The 18,555-nt window shown below is 41.7% G+C and overlaps 1 protein-coding gene across 6 annotated transcripts in view; it reads right to left on the minus strand.

Annotated features, from left to right (window-relative positions):
- LOC107225817 (probable beta-hexosaminidase fdl) overlaps positions 1–18,555 on the minus strand; it is a 71,991-nt gene that overhangs the window by 2,741 nt on the left and 50,695 nt on the right. For 3 of the 6 annotated variants that reach the window (XM_046742082.1, XM_046742092.1, XM_046742097.1), the window contains 6 exons: positions 15,495–15,641; positions 14,265–14,360; positions 1,754–2,016; positions 1,010–1,621; positions 475–878; positions 50–375 (listed from right to left, as the gene is read on the minus strand). In XM_046742082.1, coding sequence (XP_046598038.1) covers positions 50–375; positions 475–878; positions 1,010–1,621; positions 1,754–2,016; positions 14,265–14,360; positions 15,495–15,641 — 1,848 coding nt within the window. Of the gene's footprint in view, positions 1–49; positions 376–474; positions 879–1,009; positions 1,622–1,753; positions 2,017–14,264; positions 14,361–15,494; positions 15,642–15,819; positions 15,954–18,555 lie in introns of those variants that run through there. The other 3 variants (XM_046742071.1, XM_046742066.1, XM_046742077.1) reach the window with 3 other exon arrangements.

The following is an 18,555-nucleotide window of genomic DNA, read 5'->3' on the forward strand; positions in this document are numbered from 1 at the left end:
ACTCTGCGAGTGTGAAGGAGAGGAAAGTAATACAATTCTTTCTACAAACCATAATCTTTCCGCAAAAGCTGAGGCCCTCGGCCATAATCGGGGCCCTAATGACGCTCGTCCCACTTGCTCGGACCAAAGCGCGGCTTCGCCACCAAGAATGAGAGAAACCTCTTTCTGGCTATAATCTTTCCAAGGCCTGTGATTATAGACAGTTTGCCAGATTCGATATTCGCCGCAAGCCGCTTCCCCCGTTTCTCGCCATCTGCCAAATCCGCAATCCAAATACCACGCGTCTACGTGCGAAAGTATTACCCGGAAACCGTCCTCCAGGAGCTCTGGAGTTTCCGGCCAGTTACTGCCGCCCCAAGATTGAATTACGTGTAACTGAAAAGATTTATTTGAATAAAAGTATTCAACGATACAATGTGCGATCATTTTTGGACATTTAAATACATGGGCTAGGGAGCTGGACGAGTTTCTTACCTGGGGATTGAAGTACGTGTTGATGTACGGCCGTTTGGTAAGAGGCGAACTCCACACAACGACAGCTTTCGGAACGTGGTTGTGATTGGCTCTGAATACTCTGTGGAGTGCTTTCGTTTCGAAATCACCCCATAAGGCATGAAGATCTGTTATATTCTGTGCCTGCATTGCCATGGTAATGTTATTGTACTGGGCCCAACATTCCAAGTTCACTTCGTCACCACCGATGTGAATAATATCACGAAGTTCGGTGATGTCCAAAAGTTCTCTGTAGAGTCCTTCGAGGATTTTATAAGAATGTTCATTGAACGGATTAAGTTGACCGCAGTTTGGTTCACCGCAGTATGCCGACCACGGTTGCTGGTCAACGCAAAGCGCCAGTTCTCCAAAACCGTTCTCTGCGCCTGAAAGACGATGACAAAGAATGATAGACAAGTTTATACAAGAATTAGTTTAATTTTCACTTCAACGGTCGTTGCAGCTTGCAAGCTTGACTTTATCCAACGAGTCGGACGGATGAAAGAAAAAACCTCACCCCATTGCCATCCGGCGCCGGCATGAGCGGGTGCGTCGATTTCGATTAAGACGCGAATGCCCCGTACTTTAGCGTAATCCACGAGGTCCTTAACGTCCTCGGGAGAATAAACTTGATCCCCACTGAAGGCACCCCACCTGGCCATTTCCGGAAACTGTGGAGAGTCGTAAGGAAAGCTTTGAGAATCCGACAAGTGCCAGTGAAAGGTGTTGAGCTTGGAGGCAGCCATCCCGTCGACGACTCTTTTCAGTTCTTCGATAGCGAAAAATTGTCTACCCGTGTCTATAAGCAGCCCCCGATAGCCGAACGTCGGTTTGTCTCGGATAGAAGCGGATGATATCGCCCTCAGTATTCCGTTTCTGCCGGCCGCCTCGTCCCACCAAATCATCTGACTTAGGGTCTCGAGGCCGTGGCGAACGCCGTAATAAGTTTTCCCGGTGATCTTGGCCTCCAGGAGTTTACCCTTGAGGGTGACTTGGATGTTGTAAGATTCATCGGTGGTCAGAGTTTGCCTCGTGCCCAGAACGTCACCCGCTGATAGATATATAACGAAACTATCGATACTGGACCTTGCCTTGGCATTCTGGACTTTTATCATACTCCTAATGTTACCTGAAAATATTCTACGGTAAGATGAATGTTCCTTGATGATTGATTACACGCGTCCAGGGATGATGTGAAAACTGAACTCTGATGACCACCGACATTTCCATGGTCTCCAAAGTTCTGGGGTGTGGGGTTTACCTAAAAATACGTCCTTGGCGTGTTCCAAAAGATTCTTGACCTCTTGATCGCTGGTGTTTACGGTAACCAGCGTTATTTGTTGAAGATGGAATGTGACGCTATTTTCCCCGAGGAAAACGTCTCCCGTAGGTCGGGGCCAAATTAAGCGTTCATTACCCCCGCAGAGGGCTGTGCAAGTTGCCAGCGAAGTCCTCGAGGATCGTACAGCTCTTCTTTCGCAGCGACCCGCGACGCAGCCCCAGGACCAAGGACTCTGGAAGTTCCTATTGAACAAAGAGGACAGAAGTTCAGTTCACCCAGGGTACCAAACAGCGGGCGACTCAGAATATCAAAAAATCTTTTCTACCGGATTAATTGCGAGGAAAAATTAGCGAAATTAATTCTGGGTTTATATCTGTTCTGAGAATGAACCTCTTTCTGTATAAACGTTCGATTCTGCGGCAGTGGCTTCTGGTGATCTCATAAAAACGGCTTAAATTTTTTCTGACATTTACGAAGCTGATAAGGAGGCTAGTGAGACATCATTTCGGCGAATTTGTACATACGTTCCCAAAGGAATACTATTTATACCTTCAGCAAATCGGGAGAGCATTTATGAATGTTTTACAAATGTTGAAGAATATCAAGTGATGAAGGAATTTTGGAGACGAGTTACTCGCGGTCTCAGATTGCATCGTTTCTTTGCATTTTTGGCGAAAATTTTCGGGATTTTCAAAAGTGCTGGAATAAATTCTTTGTGGCACTATTCTGACGTCATTTTTCGAGAGAAATCGATTGGGCGCAGTCCGAACAAGATGCGATCAACGCACCAAAAGTTAGAGCCAAAAAACGAAAGTCTCTGTTTCGTCATTTTTTTGCTGCTGATCTTTCCTGCGTATCTTTTTGGCCGTTGGTCCTACGCTCTTTCTGGTGCGTTTTCTGCGTTCCTGGGGGTCCAATTAGTCGACAGAGGGTCATACAGATCGATTCTGGGATGAAAGATTTTTTGCCCAAAAAAAAAGTAAGGCTAACCCCTTTCCTTTTTTGACGAAAATTTTCGCGATTTTGAAAAGTGCTGGAATAAGTTCTTTGTGGCACTATTCTGACGTCATTTTTCGAGAGAAATCGATTGGGCGCAGTCCGAACAAGATGCGATCAACGCACCAAAAGTTAGAGCCAAAAAACGAAAGTCTCTGTTTCGTCATTTTTTTGCTGCTGATCTTTCCTGCGTATCTTTTTGGCCGTTGGTCCTACGCTCTTTCTGGTGCGTTTTCTGCGTTCCTGGGGGTCCAATTAGTCGACAGAGGGTCATACAGATCGATTCTGGGATGAAAGATTTTTTGCCCAAAAAAAAAGTAAGGCTAACCCCTTTCCTTTTTTGACGAAAATTTTCGCGATTTTGAAAAGTGCTGGAATAAGTTCTTTGTGGCACTATTCTGACGTCATTTTTCGAGAGAAATCGATTGGGCGCAGTCCGAACAAGATGCGATCAACGCACCAAAAGTTAGAGCCAAAAAACGAAAGTCTCTGTTTCGTCATTTTTTTGCTGCTGATCTTTCCTGCGTATCTTTTTGGCCGTTGGTCCTACGCTCTTTCTGGTGCGTTTTCTGCGTTCCTGGGGGTCCAATTAGTCGACAGAGGGTCATACAGATCGATTCTGGGATGAAAGATTTTTTGCCCAAAAAAAAAGTAAGGCTAACCCCTTTCCTTTTTTGACGAAAATTTTCGCGATTTTGAAAAGTGCTGGAATAAGTTCTTTGTGGCACTATTCTGACGTCATTTTTCGAGAGAAATCGATTGGGCGCAGTCCGAACAAGATGCGATCAACGCACCAAAAGTTAGAGCCAAAAAACGAAAGTCTCTGTTTCGTCATTTTTTTGCTGCTGATCTTTCCTGCGTATCTTTTTGGCCGTTGGTCCTACGCTCTTTCTGGTGCGTTTTCTGCGTTCCTGGGGGTCCAATTAGTCGACAGAGGGTCATACAGATCGATTCTGGGATGAAAGATTTTTTGCCCAAAAATAAGTAAGGCTAACCCCTTTCCTTTTTTGACGAATATTTTCGCGATTTTGAAAAGTGCTGGAATAAGTTCTTTGTGGCACTATTCTGACGTCATTTTTCGAGAGAAATCGATTGGGCGCAGTCCGAACAAGATGCGATCAACGCACCAAAAGTTAGAGCCAAAAAACGAAAGTCTCTGTTTCGTCATTTTTTTGCTGCTGATCTTTCCTGCGTATCTTTTTGGCCGTTGGTCCTACGCTCTTTCTGGTGCGTTTTCTGCGTTCCTGGGGGTCCAATTAGTCGACAGAGGGTCATACAGATCGATTCTGGGATGAAAGATTTTTTGCCCAAAAAAAAAGTAAGGCTAACCCCTTTCCTTTTTTGACGAAAATTTTCGCGATTTTGAAAAGTGCTGGAATAAGTTCTTTGTGGCACTATTCTGACGTCATTTTTCGAGAGAAATCGATTGGGCGCAGTCCGAACAAGATGCGATCAACGCACCAAAAGTTAGAGCCAAAAAACGAAAGTCTCTGTTTCGTCATTTTTTTGCTGCTGATCTTTCCTGCGTATCTTTTTGGCCGTTGGTCCTACGCTCTTTCTGGTGCGTTTTCTGCGTTCCTGGGGGTCCAATTAGTCGACAGAGGGTCATACAGATCGATTCTGGGATGAAAGATTTTTTGCCCAAAAAAAAAGTAAGGCTAACCCCTTTCCTTTTTTGACGAAAATTTTCGCGATTTTGAAAAGTGCTGGAATAAGTTCTTTGTGGCACTATTCTGACGTCATTTTTCGAGAGAAATCGATTGGGCGCAGTCCGAACAAGATGCGATCAACGCACCAAAAGTTAGAGCCAAAAAACGAAAGTCTCTGTTTCGTCATTTTTTTGTTGCTGATCTTTCCTGCGTATCTTTTTGGCCGTTGGTCCTACGCTCTTTCTGGTGCGTTTTCTGCGTTCCTGGGGGTCCAATTAGTCGACAGAGGGTCATACAGATCGATTCTGGGATGAAAGATTTTTTGCCCAAAAAAAAAGTAAGGCTAACCCCTTTCCTTTTTTGACGAAAATTTTCGCGATTTTGAAAAGTGCTGGAATAAGTTCTTTGTGGCACTATTCTGACGTCATTTTTCGAGAGAAATCGATTGGGCGCAGTCCGAACAAGATGCGATCAACGCACCAAAAGTTAGAGCCAAAAAACGAAAGTCTCTGTTTCGTCATTTTTTTGCTGCTGATCTTTCCTGCGTATCTTTTTGGCCGTTGGTCCTACGCTCTTTCTGGTGCGTTTTCTGCGTTCCTGGGGGTCCAATTAGTCGACAGAGGGTCATACAGATCGATTCTGGGATGAAAGATTTTTTGCCCAAAAAAAAAGTAAGGCTAACCCCTTTCCTTTTTTGACGAAAATTTTCGCGATTTTGAAAAGTGCTGGAATAAGTTCTTTGTGGCACTATTCTGACGTCATTTTTCGAGAGAAATCGATTGGGCGCAGTCCGAACAAGATGCGATCAACGCACCAAAAGTTAGAGCCAAAAAACGAAAGTCTCTGTTTCGTCATTTTTTTGCTGCTGATCTTTCCTGCGTATCTTTTTGGCCGTTGGTCCTACGCTCTTTCTGGTGCGTTTTCTGCGTTCCTGGGGGTCCAATTAGTCGACAGAGGGTCATACAGATCGATTCTGGGATGAAAGATTTTTTGCCCAAAAATAAGTAAGGCTAACCCCTTTCCTTTTTTGACGAATATTTTCGCGATTTTGAAAAGTGCTGGAATAAGTTCTTTGTGGCACTATTCTGACGTCATTTTTCGAGAGAAATCGATTGGGCGCAGTCCGAACAAGATGCGATCAACGCACCAAAAGTTAGAGCCAAAAAACGAAAGTCTCTGTTTCGTCATTTTTTTGCTGCTGATCTTTCCTGCGTATCTTTTTGGCCGTTGGTCCTACGCTCTTTCTGGTGCGTTTTCTGCGTTCCTGGGGGTCCAATTAGTCGACAGAGGGTCATACAGATCGATTCTGGGATGAAAGATTTTTTGCCCAAAAAAAAAGTAAGGCTAACCCCTTTCCTTTTTTGACGAAAATTTTCGCGATTTTGAAAAGTGCTGGAATAAGTTCTTTGTGGCACTATTCTGACGTCATTTTTCGAGAGAAATCGATTGGGCGCAGTCCGAACAAGATGCGATCAACGCACCAAAAGTTAGAGCCAAAAAACGAAAGTCTCTGTTTCGTCATTTTTTTGCTGCTGATCTTTCCTGCGTATCTTTTTGGCCGTTGGTCCTACGCTCTTTCTGGTGCGTTTTCTGCGTTCCTGGGGGTCCAATTAGTCGACAGAGGGTCATACAGATCGATTCTGGGATGAAAGATTTTTTGCCCAAAAAAAAAGTAAGGCTAACCCCTTTCCTTTTTTGACGAATATTTTCGCGATTTTGAAAAGTGCTGGAATAAGTTCTTTGTGGCACTATTCTGACGTCATTTTTCGAGAGAAATTGATTGGGCGCAGTCCGAACAAGATGCGATCAACGCACCAAAAGTTAGAGCCAAAAAACGAAAGTCTCTGTTTCGTCATTTTTTTGCTGCTGATCTTTCCTGCGTATCTTTTTGGCCGTTGGTCCTACGCTCTTTCTGGTGCGTTTTCTGCGTTCCTGGGGGTCCAATTAGTCGACAGAGGGTCATACAGATCGATTCTGGGATGAAAGATTTTTTGCCCAAAAAAAAAGTAAGGCTAACCCCTTTCCTTTTTTGACGAAAATTTTCGCGATTTTGAAAAGTGCTGGAATAAGTTCTTTGTGGCACTATTCTGACGTCATTTTTCGAGAGAAATCGATTGGGCGCAGTCCGAACAAGATGCGATCAACGCACCAAAAGTTAGAGCCAAAAAACGAAAGTCTCTGTTTCGTCATTTTTTTGCTGCTGATCTTTCCTGCGTATCTTTTTGGCCGTTGGTCCTACGCTCTTTCTGGTGCGTTTTCTGCGTTCCTGGGGGTCCAATTAGTCGACAGAGGGTCATACAGATCGATTCTGGGATGAAAGATTTTTTGCCCAAAAAAAAAGTAAGGCTAACCCCTTTCCTTTTTTGACGAAAATTTTCGCGATTTTGAAAAGTGCTGGAATAAGTTCTTTGTGGCACTATTCTGACGTCATTTTTCGAGAGAAATCGATTGGGCGCAGTCCGAACAAGATGCGATCAACGCACCAAAAGTTAGAGCCAAAAAACGAAAGTCTCTGTTTCGTCATTTTTTTGCTGCTGATCTTTCCTGCGTATCTTTTTGGCCGTTGGTCCTACGCTCTTTCTGGTGCGTTTTCTGCGTTCCTGGGGGTCCAATTAGTCGACAGAGGGTCATACAGATCGATTCTGGGATGAAAGATTTTTTGCCCAAAAAAAAAGTAAGGCTAACCCCTTTCCTTTTTTGACGAAAATTTTCGCGATTTTGAAAAGTGCTGGAATAAGTTCTTTGTGGCACTATTCTGACGTCATTTTTCGAGAGAAATCGATTGGGCGCAGTCCGAACAAGATGCGATCAACGCACCAAAAGTTAGAGCCAAAAAACGAAAGTCTCTGTTTCGTCATTTTTTTGCTGCTGATCTTTCCTGCGTATCTTTTTGGCCGTTGGTCCTACGCTCTTTCTGGTGCGTTTTCTGCGTTCCTGGGGGTCCAATTAGTCGACAGAGGGTCATACAGATCGATTCTGGGATGAAAGATTTTTTGCCCAAAAAAAAAGTAAGGCTAACCCCTTTCCTTTTTTGACGAAAATTTTCGCGATTTTGAAAAGTGCTGGAATAAGTTCTTTGTGGCACTATTCTGACGTCATTTTTCGAGAGAAATCGATTGGGCGCAGTCCGAACAAGATGCGATCAACGCACCAAAAGTTAGAGCCAAAAAACGAAAGTCTCTGTTTCGTCATTTTTTTGCTGCTGATCTTTCCTGCGTATCTTTTTGGCCGTTGGTCCTACGCTCTTTCTGGTGCGTTTTCTGCGTTCCTGGGGGTCCAATTAGTCGACAGAGGGTCATACAGATCGATTCTGGGATGAAAGATTTTTTGCCCAAAAATAAGTAAGGCTAACCCCTTTCCTTTTTTGACGAATATTTTCGCGATTTTGAAAAGTGCTGGAATAAGTTCTTTGTGGCACTATTCTGACGTCATTTTTCGAGAGAAATCGATTGGGCGCAGTCCGAACAAGATGCGATCAACGCACCAAAAGTTAGAGCCAAAAAACGAAAGTCTCTGTTTCGTCATTTTTTTGCTGCTGATCTTTCCTGCGTATCTTTTTGGCCGTTGGTCCTACGCTCTTTCTGGTGCGTTTTCTGCGTTCCTGGGGGTCCAATTAGTCGACAGAGGGTCATACAGATCGATTCTGGGATGAAAGATTTTTTGCCCAAAAAAAAAGTAAGGCTAACCCCTTTCCTTTTTTGACGAAAATTTTCGCGATTTTGAAAAGTGCTGGAATAAGTTCTTTGTGGCACTATTCTGACGTCATTTTTCGAGAGAAATCGATTGGGCGCAGTCCGAACAAGATGCGATCAACGCACCAAAAGTTAGAGCCAAAAAACGAAAGTCTCTGTTTCGTCATTTTTTTGCTGCTGATCTTTCCTGCGTATCTTTTTGGCCGTTGGTCCTACGCTCTTTCTGGTGCGTTTTCTGCGTTCCTGGGGGTCCAATTAGTCGACAGAGGGTCATACAGATCGATTCTGGGATGAAAGATTTTTTGCCCAAAAAAAAAGTAAGGCTAACCCCTTTCCTTTTTTGACGAAAATTTTCGCGATTTTGAAAAGTGCTGGAATAAGTTCTTTGTGGCACTATTCTGACGTCATTTTTCGAGAGAAATCGATTGGGCGCAGTCCGAACAAGATGCGATCAACGCACCAAAAGTTAGAGCCAAAAAACGAAAGTCTCTGTTTCGTCATTTTTTTGCTGCTGATCTTTCCTGCGTATCTTTTTGGCCGTTGGTCCTACGCTCTTTCTGGTGCGTTTTCTGCGTTCCTGGGGGTCCAATTAGTCGACAGAGGGTCATACAGATCGATTCTGGGATGAAAGATTTTTTGCCCAAAAAAAAAGTAAGGCTAACCCCTTTCCTTTTTTGACGAAAATTTTCGCGATTTTGAAAAGTGCTGGAATAAGTTCTTTGTGGCACTATTCTGACGTCATTTTTCGAGAGAAATCGATTGGGCGCAGTCCGAACAAGATGCGATCAACGCACCAAAAGTTAGAGCCAAAAAACGAAAGTCTCTGTTTCGTCATTTTTTTGCTGCTGATCTTTCCTGCGTATCTTTTTGGCCGTTGGTCCTACGCTCTTTCTGGTGCGTTTTCTGCGTTCCTGGGGGTCCAATTAGTCGACAGAGGGTCATACAGATCGATTCTGGGATGAAAGATTTTTTGCCCAAAAAAAAAGTAAGGCTAACCCCTTTCCTTTTTTGACGAAAATTTTCGCGATTTTGAAAAGTGCTGGAATAAGTTCTTTGTGGCACTATTCTGACGTCATTTTTCGAGAGAAATCGATTGGGCGCAGTCCGAACAAGATGCGATCAACGCACCAAAAGTTAGAGCCAAAAAACGAAAGTCTCTGTTTCGTCATTTTTTTGCTGCTGATCTTTCCTGCGTATCTTTTTGGCCGTTGGTCCTACGCTCTTTCTGGTGCGTTTTCTGCGTTCCTGGGGGTCCAATTAGTCGACAGAGGGTCATACAGATCGATTCTGGGATGAAAGATTTTTTGCCCAAAAAAAAAGTAAGGCTAACCCCTTTCCTTTTTTGACGAAAATTTTCGCGATTTTGAAAAGTGCTGGAATAAGTTCTTTGTGGCACTATTCTGACGTCATTTTTCGAGAGAAATCGATTGGGCGCAGTCCGAACAAGATGCGATCAACGCACCAAAAGTTAGAGCCAAAAAACGAAAGTCTCTGTTTCGTCATTTTTTTGCTGCTGATCTTTCCTGCGTATCTTTTTGGCCGTTGGTCCTACGCTCTTTCTGGTGCGTTTTCTGCGTTCCTGGGGGTCCAATTAGTCGACAGAGGGTCATACAGATCGATTCTGGGATGAAAGATTTTTTGCCCAAAAATAAGTAAGGCTAACCCCTTTCCTTTTTTGACGAATATTTTCGCGATTTTGAAAAGTGCTGGAATAAGTTCTTTGTGGCACTATTCTGACGTCATTTTTCGAGAGAAATCGATTGGGCGCAGTCCGAACAAGATGCGATCAACGCACCAAAAGTTAGAGCCAAAAAACGAAAGTCTCTGTTTCGTCATTTTTTTGCTGCTGATCTTTCCTGCGTATCTTTTTGGCCGTTGGTCCTACGCTCTTTCTGGTGCGTTTTCTGCGTTCCTGGGGGTCCAATTAGTCGACAGAGGGTCATACAGATCGATTCTGGGATGAAAGATTTTTTGCCCAAAAAAAAAGTAAGGCTAACCCCTTTCCTTTTTTGACGAAAATTTTCGCGATTTTGAAAAGTGCTGGAATAAGTTCTTTGTGGCACTATTCTGACGTCATTTTTCGAGAGAAATCGATTGGGCGCAGTCCGAACAAGATGCGATCAACGCACCAAAAGTTAGAGCCAAAAAACGAAAGTCTCTGTTTCGTCATTTTTTTGCTGCTGATCTTTCCTGCGTATCTTTTTGGCCGTTGGTCCTACGCTCTTTCTGGTGCGTTTTCTGCGTTCCTGGGGGTCCAATTAGTCGACAGAGGGTCATACAGATCGATTCTGGGATGAAAGATTTTTTGCCCAAAAATAAGTAAGGCTAACCCCTTTCCTTTTTTGACCAATATTTTCGCGATTTTGAAAAGTGCTGGAATAAGTTCTTTGTGGCACTATTCTGACGTCATTTTTCGAGAGAAATCGATTGGGCGCAGTCCGAACAAGATGCGATCAACGCACCAAAAGTTAGAGCCAAAAAACGAAAGTCTCTGTTTCGTCATTTTTTTGCTGCTGATCTTTCCTGCGTATCTTTTTGGCCGTTGGTCCTACGCTCTTTCTGGTGCGTTTTCTGCGTTCCTGGGGGTCCAATTAGTCGACAGAGGGTCATACAGATCGATTCTGGGATGAAAGATTTTTTGCCCAAAAAAAAAGTAAGGCTAACCCCTTTCCTTTTTTGACGAAAATTTTCGCGATTTTGAAAAGTGCTGGAATAAGTTCTTTGTGGCACTATTCTGACGTCATTTTTCGAGAGAAATCGATTGGGCGCAGTCCGAACAAGATGCGATCAACGCACCAAAAGTTAGAGCCAAAAAACGAAAGTCTCTGTTTCGTCATTTTTTTGCTGCTGATCTTTCCTGCGTATCTTTTTGGCCGTTGGTCCTACGCTCTTTCTGGTGCGTTTTCTGCGTTCCTGGGGGTCCAATTAGTCGACAGAGGGTCATACAGATCGATTCTGGGATGAAAGATTTTTTGCCCAAAAATAAGTAAGGCTAACCCCTTTCCTTTTTTGACGAATATTTTCGCGATTTTGAAAAGTGCTGGAATAAGTTCTTTGTGGCACTATTCTGACGTCATTTTTCGAGAGAAATCGATTGGGCGCAGTCCGAACAAGATGCGATCAACGCACCAAAAGTTAGAGCCAAAAAACGAAAGTCTCTGTTTCGTCATTTTTTTGCTGCTGATCTTTCCTGCGTATCTTTTTGGCCGTTGGTCCTACGCTCTTTCTGGTGCGTTTTCTGCGTTCCTGGGGGTCCAATTAGTCGACAGAGGGTCATACAGATCGATTCTGGGATGAAAGATTTTTTGCCCAAAAAAAAAGTAAGGCTAACCCCTTTCCTTTTTTGACGAAAATTTTCGCGATTTTGAAAAGTGCTGGAATAAGTTCTTTGTGGCACTATTCTGACGTCATTTTTCGAGAGAAATCGATTGGGCGCAGTCCGAACAAGATGCGATCAACGCACCAAAAGTTAGAGCCAAAAAACGAAAGTCTCTGTTTCGTCATTTTTTTGCTGCTGATCTTTCCTGCGTATCTTTTTGGCCGTTGGTCCTACGCTCTTTCTGGTGCGTTTTCTGCGTTCCTGGGGGTCCAATTAGTCGACAGAGGGTCATACAGATCGATTCTGGGATGAAAGATTTTTTGCCCAAAAAAAAAGTAAGGCTAACCCCTTTCCTTTTTTGACGAATATTTTCGCGATTTTGAAAAGTGCTGGAATAAGTTCTTTGTGGCACTATTCTGACGTCATTTTTCGAGAGAAATTGATTGGGCGCAGTCCGAACAAGATGCGATCAACGCACCAAAAGTTAGAGCCAAAAAACGAAAGTCTCTGTTTCGTCATTTTTTTGCTGCTGATCTTTCCTGCGTATCTTTTTGGCCGTTGGTCCTACGCTCTTTCTGGTGCGTTTTCTGCGTTCCTGGGGGTCCAATTAGTCGACAGAGGGTCATACAGATCGATTCTGGGATGAAAGATTTTTTGCCCAAAAAAAAAGTAAGGCTAACCCCTTTCCTTTTTTGACGAAAATTTTCGCGATTTTGAAAAGTGCTGGAATAAGTTCTTTGTGGCACTATTCTGACGTCATTTTTCGAGAAAAATCGATTGGGCGCAGTCCGAACAAGATGCGATCAACGCACCAAAAGTTAGAGCCAAAAAACGAAAGTCTCTGTTTAGTCATTTTTTTGCTGCTGATCTTTCCTGCGTATCTTTTTGGCCGTTGGTCCTACGCTCTTTCTGGTGCGTTTTCTGCGTTCCTGGGGGTCCAATTAGTCGACAGAGGGTCATACAGATCGATTCTGGGATGAAAGATTTTTTGCCCAAAAAAAAAGTAAGGCTAACCCCTTTCCTTTTTTGACGAAAATTTTCGCGATTTTGAAAAGTGCTGGAATAAGTTCTTTGTGGCACTATTCTGACGTCATTTTTCGAGAGAAATCGATTGGGCGCAGTCCGAACAAGATGCGATCAACGCACCAAAAGTTAGAGCCAAAAAACGAAAGTCTCTGTTTAGTCATTTTTTTGCTGCTGATCTTTCCTGCGTATCTTTTTGGCCGTTGGTCCTACGCTCTTTCTGGTGCGTTTTCTGCGTTCCTGGGGGTCCAATTAGTCGACAGAGGGTCATACAGATCGATTCTGGGATGAAAGATTTTTTGCCCAAAAAAAAAGTAAGGCTAACCCCTTTCCTTTTTTGACGAAAATTTTCGCGATTTTGAAAAGTGCTGGAATAAGTTCTTTGTGGCACTATTCTGACGTCATTTTTCGAGAGAAATCGATTGGGCGCAGTCCGAACAAGATGCGATCAACGCACCAAAAGTTAGAGCCAAAAAACGAAAGTCTCTGTTTAGTCATTTTTTTGCTGCTGATCTTTCCTGCGTATCTTTTTGGCCGTTGGTCCTACGCTCTTTCTGGTGCGTTTTCTGCGTTCCTGGGGGTCCAATTAGTCGACAGAGGGTCATACAGATCGATTCTGGGATGAAAGATTTTTTGCCCAAAAAAAAAGTAAGGCTAACCCCTTTCCTTTTTTGACGAAAATTTTCGCGATTTTGAAAATTGCTGGAATAAGTTCTTTGTGGCACTATTCTGACGTCATTTTTCGAGAGAAATCGATTGGGCGCAGTCCGAACAAGATGCGATCAACGCACCAAAAGTTAGAGCCAAAAAACGAAAGTCTCTGTTTCGTCATTTTTTTTGCTGCTGATCTTTCCTGCGTATCTTTTCTGTGAGAGACATTAAATTCTAGAAATAGGTCAATTTTGCTACCCAATTTTCCTCGCAATTCTGAGTGAATAAAATTCAACTATATACATAATACAGTACCTACAAGACAACGCTTTCATAAAAAACTTGCTTGTAGTTTTGTACTCTTTATTAAAATCATACTGCAGCAGAATACAAATCTTACATAGATATGACGATGTGAGACACATGACACAAAATACTGCAATTCAATCAAAGCGACTTAGCATGGATTTCAGAAGGATAAATTATAGACGTAATTTACGTCAGAGATGTTTTCTTATTCACCAAGGATCATTATTGAATAAAAGGGGCAATTTCCATTGCTTGCAAAATGTAAGCATTGCAGGATGGCTTGAAATCTTGTCTGCGATACAATGTACATACATAACATATAGCATATTTGAAACATATACATGAAGTTATCATGAAAATACAGCTAGCAAAAAAACATAATGCGCCTTGAATGATTAATATTGCATACGGATACATATCGAGATATATAAATTATTCTAAATATTCAGATCGCTTATAGCTATTATATTTAACTTTAATCTAAACGTAAACAATCCTGATTTCACAACCAGAGGAATGATTTCTGACCACATTTCCACCACCACAGTTCTTTCTCGTTTCTTTTTTTTTCATTCTGTTTCAGAAAACTGTGTATAAATCAATGATTCCGTAATATTTCAGTAAAATGGGATGAATCTAGAAAATCTAGAAAAACATGTTCGAGTAATTAGCACAAGACGAATAAGCAATGCAAAAAGTTTCGTGAAAATTTTCAATGTGAAAAAGGAAGAACGAATTAATAATAAACTACACATGTACACATAAATACGTCATAGTGGAATTGTTTCTGAAAGTTTTGATAAATGATAGAATTTTACGTTTTCTAGCTTGTCAATTGTCGAACTGATTACCTATGTATTTCCGAATATTCATATAGCTTCGTTTCCGGACTTTCGGAAGTATGGTTGTTGCCCATGAAAGTCACCAAATGTTGCAACTGCTTCAGACTGTAATTCATTACTATATCTTCAGGATATTTACATTTGATCAATGAAAGTTGTTTATTTCATCAAGGTTTCAACTACTGGAATATATATATATATATATATATCCATATAATTTTTTACTTTCTCTATTTGAATCATATCAACGGGACATCAAACTGTCATTTTATTCGAGCGGGTTTGACGTAGTCTTTCTCACCATACTCAACAAGAATGAACATTCTCAGTACACAACGAGAGTGAAAATTTTGTAAAAAGTAATGCTTCACGAACTTGTCAACTCGTCCTAGCAAAATAAAACACAGAGAGCGAAAGCCACAATTCCGACTTTTGTTAGGAGAACAAATCTCTTTTTATGATAATAATACAAAGTCCTTATCGGTAATCAATTTGGTAGATTATTCGGTTACACACCATTGCTTAAGACCGAAATGCAGTTATTTTACAAAGGATGCAAAAATAGAAAAGTATTCTACGACTTGCGAAGAGTTAGATGGCCCCTTGATGATCCTTGTGTTTATATTTTTTTTAATTACAACTAACACAATAAAATTACGAATAACAATGAGAATGATACGAACTAACATGCCATGTACTCCTGGGTAAGCACGCATTCATCTCAAGGTAATAAAGCAATTTATTCGAGATTAATTCAATAGAAACAGCTTGAATTTTCAACTACTGGCATGATGAGAGAGAGAAGAAAAAAAAAAAAAAAAAACGATTCAATAACTGCACATTTCGCGAGTCCGTCTTACGCATTTCAATTGGCCGGAGATCTGACACCCGTTATTATACGCACAAGTTACACTTCACACAAACGTATATATATATATACAGCCAAATCCACGAAGTAAAGCGAACATTATACGACGTCATTAAGCGTACATAACATTTATAATGCTCGACTATATAACTGGCGAAACATGTTTGAAATTACGCGGACAATTAAACCGATCACCGCGTTAAATTAACCTGCGGCACCTGATACCAAATCCCAAATCGCTAAACAATCATCGCATACGTGCATGGTGATCTTTTTCGAACGAAACAAATCATGTATCTCTGATCTTCCCATGAATGTAATGTAATGTCGTGAGGATGCCTTTCGATCCTTGATATTACGCAGATTCTTACCTTCTGGCAGTGAAAGGCTGAAGTGATACAATCGGAGGCGTCCGGGCGTACATCGCTATGAAAAGGACCCCCATAACCAGGATGAGGACCATCAGGGCCCGTCGCATTTTGCCGCTCGGCACACCGCCCACCATCATCCTTACTAACCTGGAACAAGGCGTAGAAATTTCGTATAACCTTCACACCCAAGTTTCGCAATGTGTTCTATTATATCAAACGTTTCGAAATCCTCAAGAAGCGAAAACTGTTTTAATCATGCGGCGCACCGTTCAACTCGCTTTGCTTTACCTATCGTGAACGTGAATTAGTTTACAGGGTTCTTTACCTGGAGGTCTGAGCTTGGACGGTTTGTGAATTGGTACACCACACCCAGCTGACCCATTTCGACCTTCCGCAGTAGGGCCTCGCACATAATTTCACAATAAAAGATTTTACGCCGACCATTCGTGGAGAGGTTGTAGCGTAGAGGGTAGTACGGTAACGAGAAGAAGGGATAAGAGCCACTCAATTTCCTGGACGTCGTTGAGTGTCCAAGTTATACGGGGACGGTATAACGGGTTAATAAAAGTTATTTTTTCAGATCTCATCAGTGAAGGAGGTCAAGAGTAAAACGAAATAATGAGGAAGACCAATTTTCCTCCTTGTTAGCATATCGTGAGGTAAGACGAACATGCTGTACGAGGGAACGGAACGTTTTCAGGACGGTGAAATAACGAGTAATGAGAGAAAATGCGGAAATAAGAATGAAATTTAAGAAAAAAAAAAAGAAAGAGAGAGAAAGCAACAAACAAAAAACCTACGACGCGACGGCGAGAAGAAATAGATAATGGAAAATGAAGCTTTCGCACACCGGATGCTCTGCAGGATGATTCAACGAAGAGAGACTTGCTACTGTAGGTTGTTGGCATGGGTTCATTACGAAGAAGAAACATGACCTACCGCATGCCAACCACGCGATAACGACGTTGCAGCTTCGCGTACAGTCTTTTCGTATATTATATACTTTGCTGTATATAATTATGTATCATATTACACAATAAACAGCATATACTACCATAGGTATATAATTCACAGGGAAGGCTGATTTAAAAATTCTCCAACGATTGTAGAACGAATCTGTTTGTTTTTACACGTCAAGCTCCGCGACGCCTGCTTGAAAAGAGATATAAAAAAAGAAAAAAATTGGCTGTACGAGAATTGTATTTAAAAAAAAAACTTGCGAAAATGGTGTAACCGAGAAAAATCACTGTACGTGAATTTGAAAAATGTTTGATTCTTACACAAGAATCGTATAGTTTGAAATGTTCAAGTACAGTCAATTAACAAGTCAAGATTCAGACTTTTTGATCTATGTAGGTTACGCAATTACCTTTTTCACAAAGCAATTATTACATCTAGGTTATAATACAGCATAGTTTTCGCTTGGTAGGAGAGAAGAAAGTTTTAACGATCGCTTTAAACGGGCTAACAAGACGATCGCAGGTTACGTAACGAGTTCAACTCTCGACAAATGAGGAGAAAAATATAGATTCGATAAACTAACGTTGTATAATTATTTCTACAAATAATTAAAACTAAAGGAACTAAATTTTCTGCTGCAGACTTTATCAAAGAAAGAACGGAAGATGTAATGAAAATTTGATCCAATCACTTTCCGAACAAATGTCCTGCAATTGTTAGCAAATCGTTTCGCCAATTTGGTTCCAATTTTACCAGAGATGATCGAATAACCGTCGTAACATTTTACAGTCGATAAGCGGATAAAACGGATGAAAAATCTCAACAGTAAAAATCACTATTTTCCAGAAACAATACGTAAGAAAAAAAAAAAATACCAACGTTTATAAATATTACCAATGTTTCCGAGACAGAGATTTCTTTTGCAGAGAGTTCGAAGCTGCGAGAAGAAATTGATGATTTTTCTTTTGAAATGACCATTTCTTCAGTTCTCATCAAACAAAAGAAAACCTCGATCGAGCGATCTATCACGGATTTAATTTCCTCCAGGGAGGTACAAAGAATTCGGTTTGTTTGGTGAATAATATCGTGCACAACGTGATTGCGTACGTTGAATGTACATCAGTTTCCCCATCATTAGTCAAAGTTAACTATGACACCAGTCGAGTCCCCTTGACCCAAAACGAATGCCGGAAGAGTTGGGCTGTGCTAGCGACAATAACGAATGCAATTATTTGAGAATTCGTCGGAATTTGTGCAGAGAGCATCGGAAAGCAAAGCAGATATTCATGGCGTAGATGTAACCTCGTGGAAAATCCACTAGATCATTTCCCAGTGACGTTCATACCTACTGTTAGGGGGTGAAACAACCGCGTCGACGTCACTGTGATAACTGGTGTATAGCGACGGAAGCAATTCCAAACCAGGGTTAAATATGCATGAACTAAGAAGATATAGATAGATGCACCTTACAGTCAGTTACGTTATTTTTAGATCCCGCGCTTCGTTGCTCGAATTCTCGTTTCTTCTGACTAATTCAAACCCACCGATATGCCATAAGCAGTGAATCATGGTCTTACAGTAGACCCTCTCTCGGTATATTCCGTCCCGATTCCACCGTTCCCCTAACCTATAACCCAACTCAACTTATCGCCTATTCATCTAATCCGGCCATTAGAATACCGCGATATTACACAGCTCGACTTTACCGTGTTTTTATACAGTCTTCGTTCGGTTTCCTTCGCAGCGTATTACATAGCTTCGCGATCCTGTAACTTCACCGAAATCGCCTGTTCTTTTCACAGATTCAAAATTACGGACTGATATTTCGCACTCGATCGATTGCCGTGAAACTAGCGAGTTTTCCATCGATTTTAAAAACCGAATCCGCCATTTTGAATTCCTATACATTCGTGAAACCCAACGACACGCTTCTCGCGAGGATAAAAAATGATTTTTGAAATATTAGGTTAGGCTTAATGCTATGTACACATAGGTGTCTACGGGAAGGTATATAATTTTGTAAATAAGGGTGGACTGGGAAAAGTAACGTTGAGAATGTTTTCCACGTGGCATTTCCAAAGCTTGCAAGTCACACGGCGAT

Source organism: Neodiprion lecontei, chromosome 1 (assembly GCF_021901455.1).
Source record: "Neodiprion lecontei isolate iyNeoLeco1 chromosome 1, iyNeoLeco1.1, whole genome shotgun sequence".
Taxonomy (NCBI): domain Eukaryota; kingdom Metazoa; phylum Arthropoda; class Insecta; order Hymenoptera; family Diprionidae; genus Neodiprion; species Neodiprion lecontei.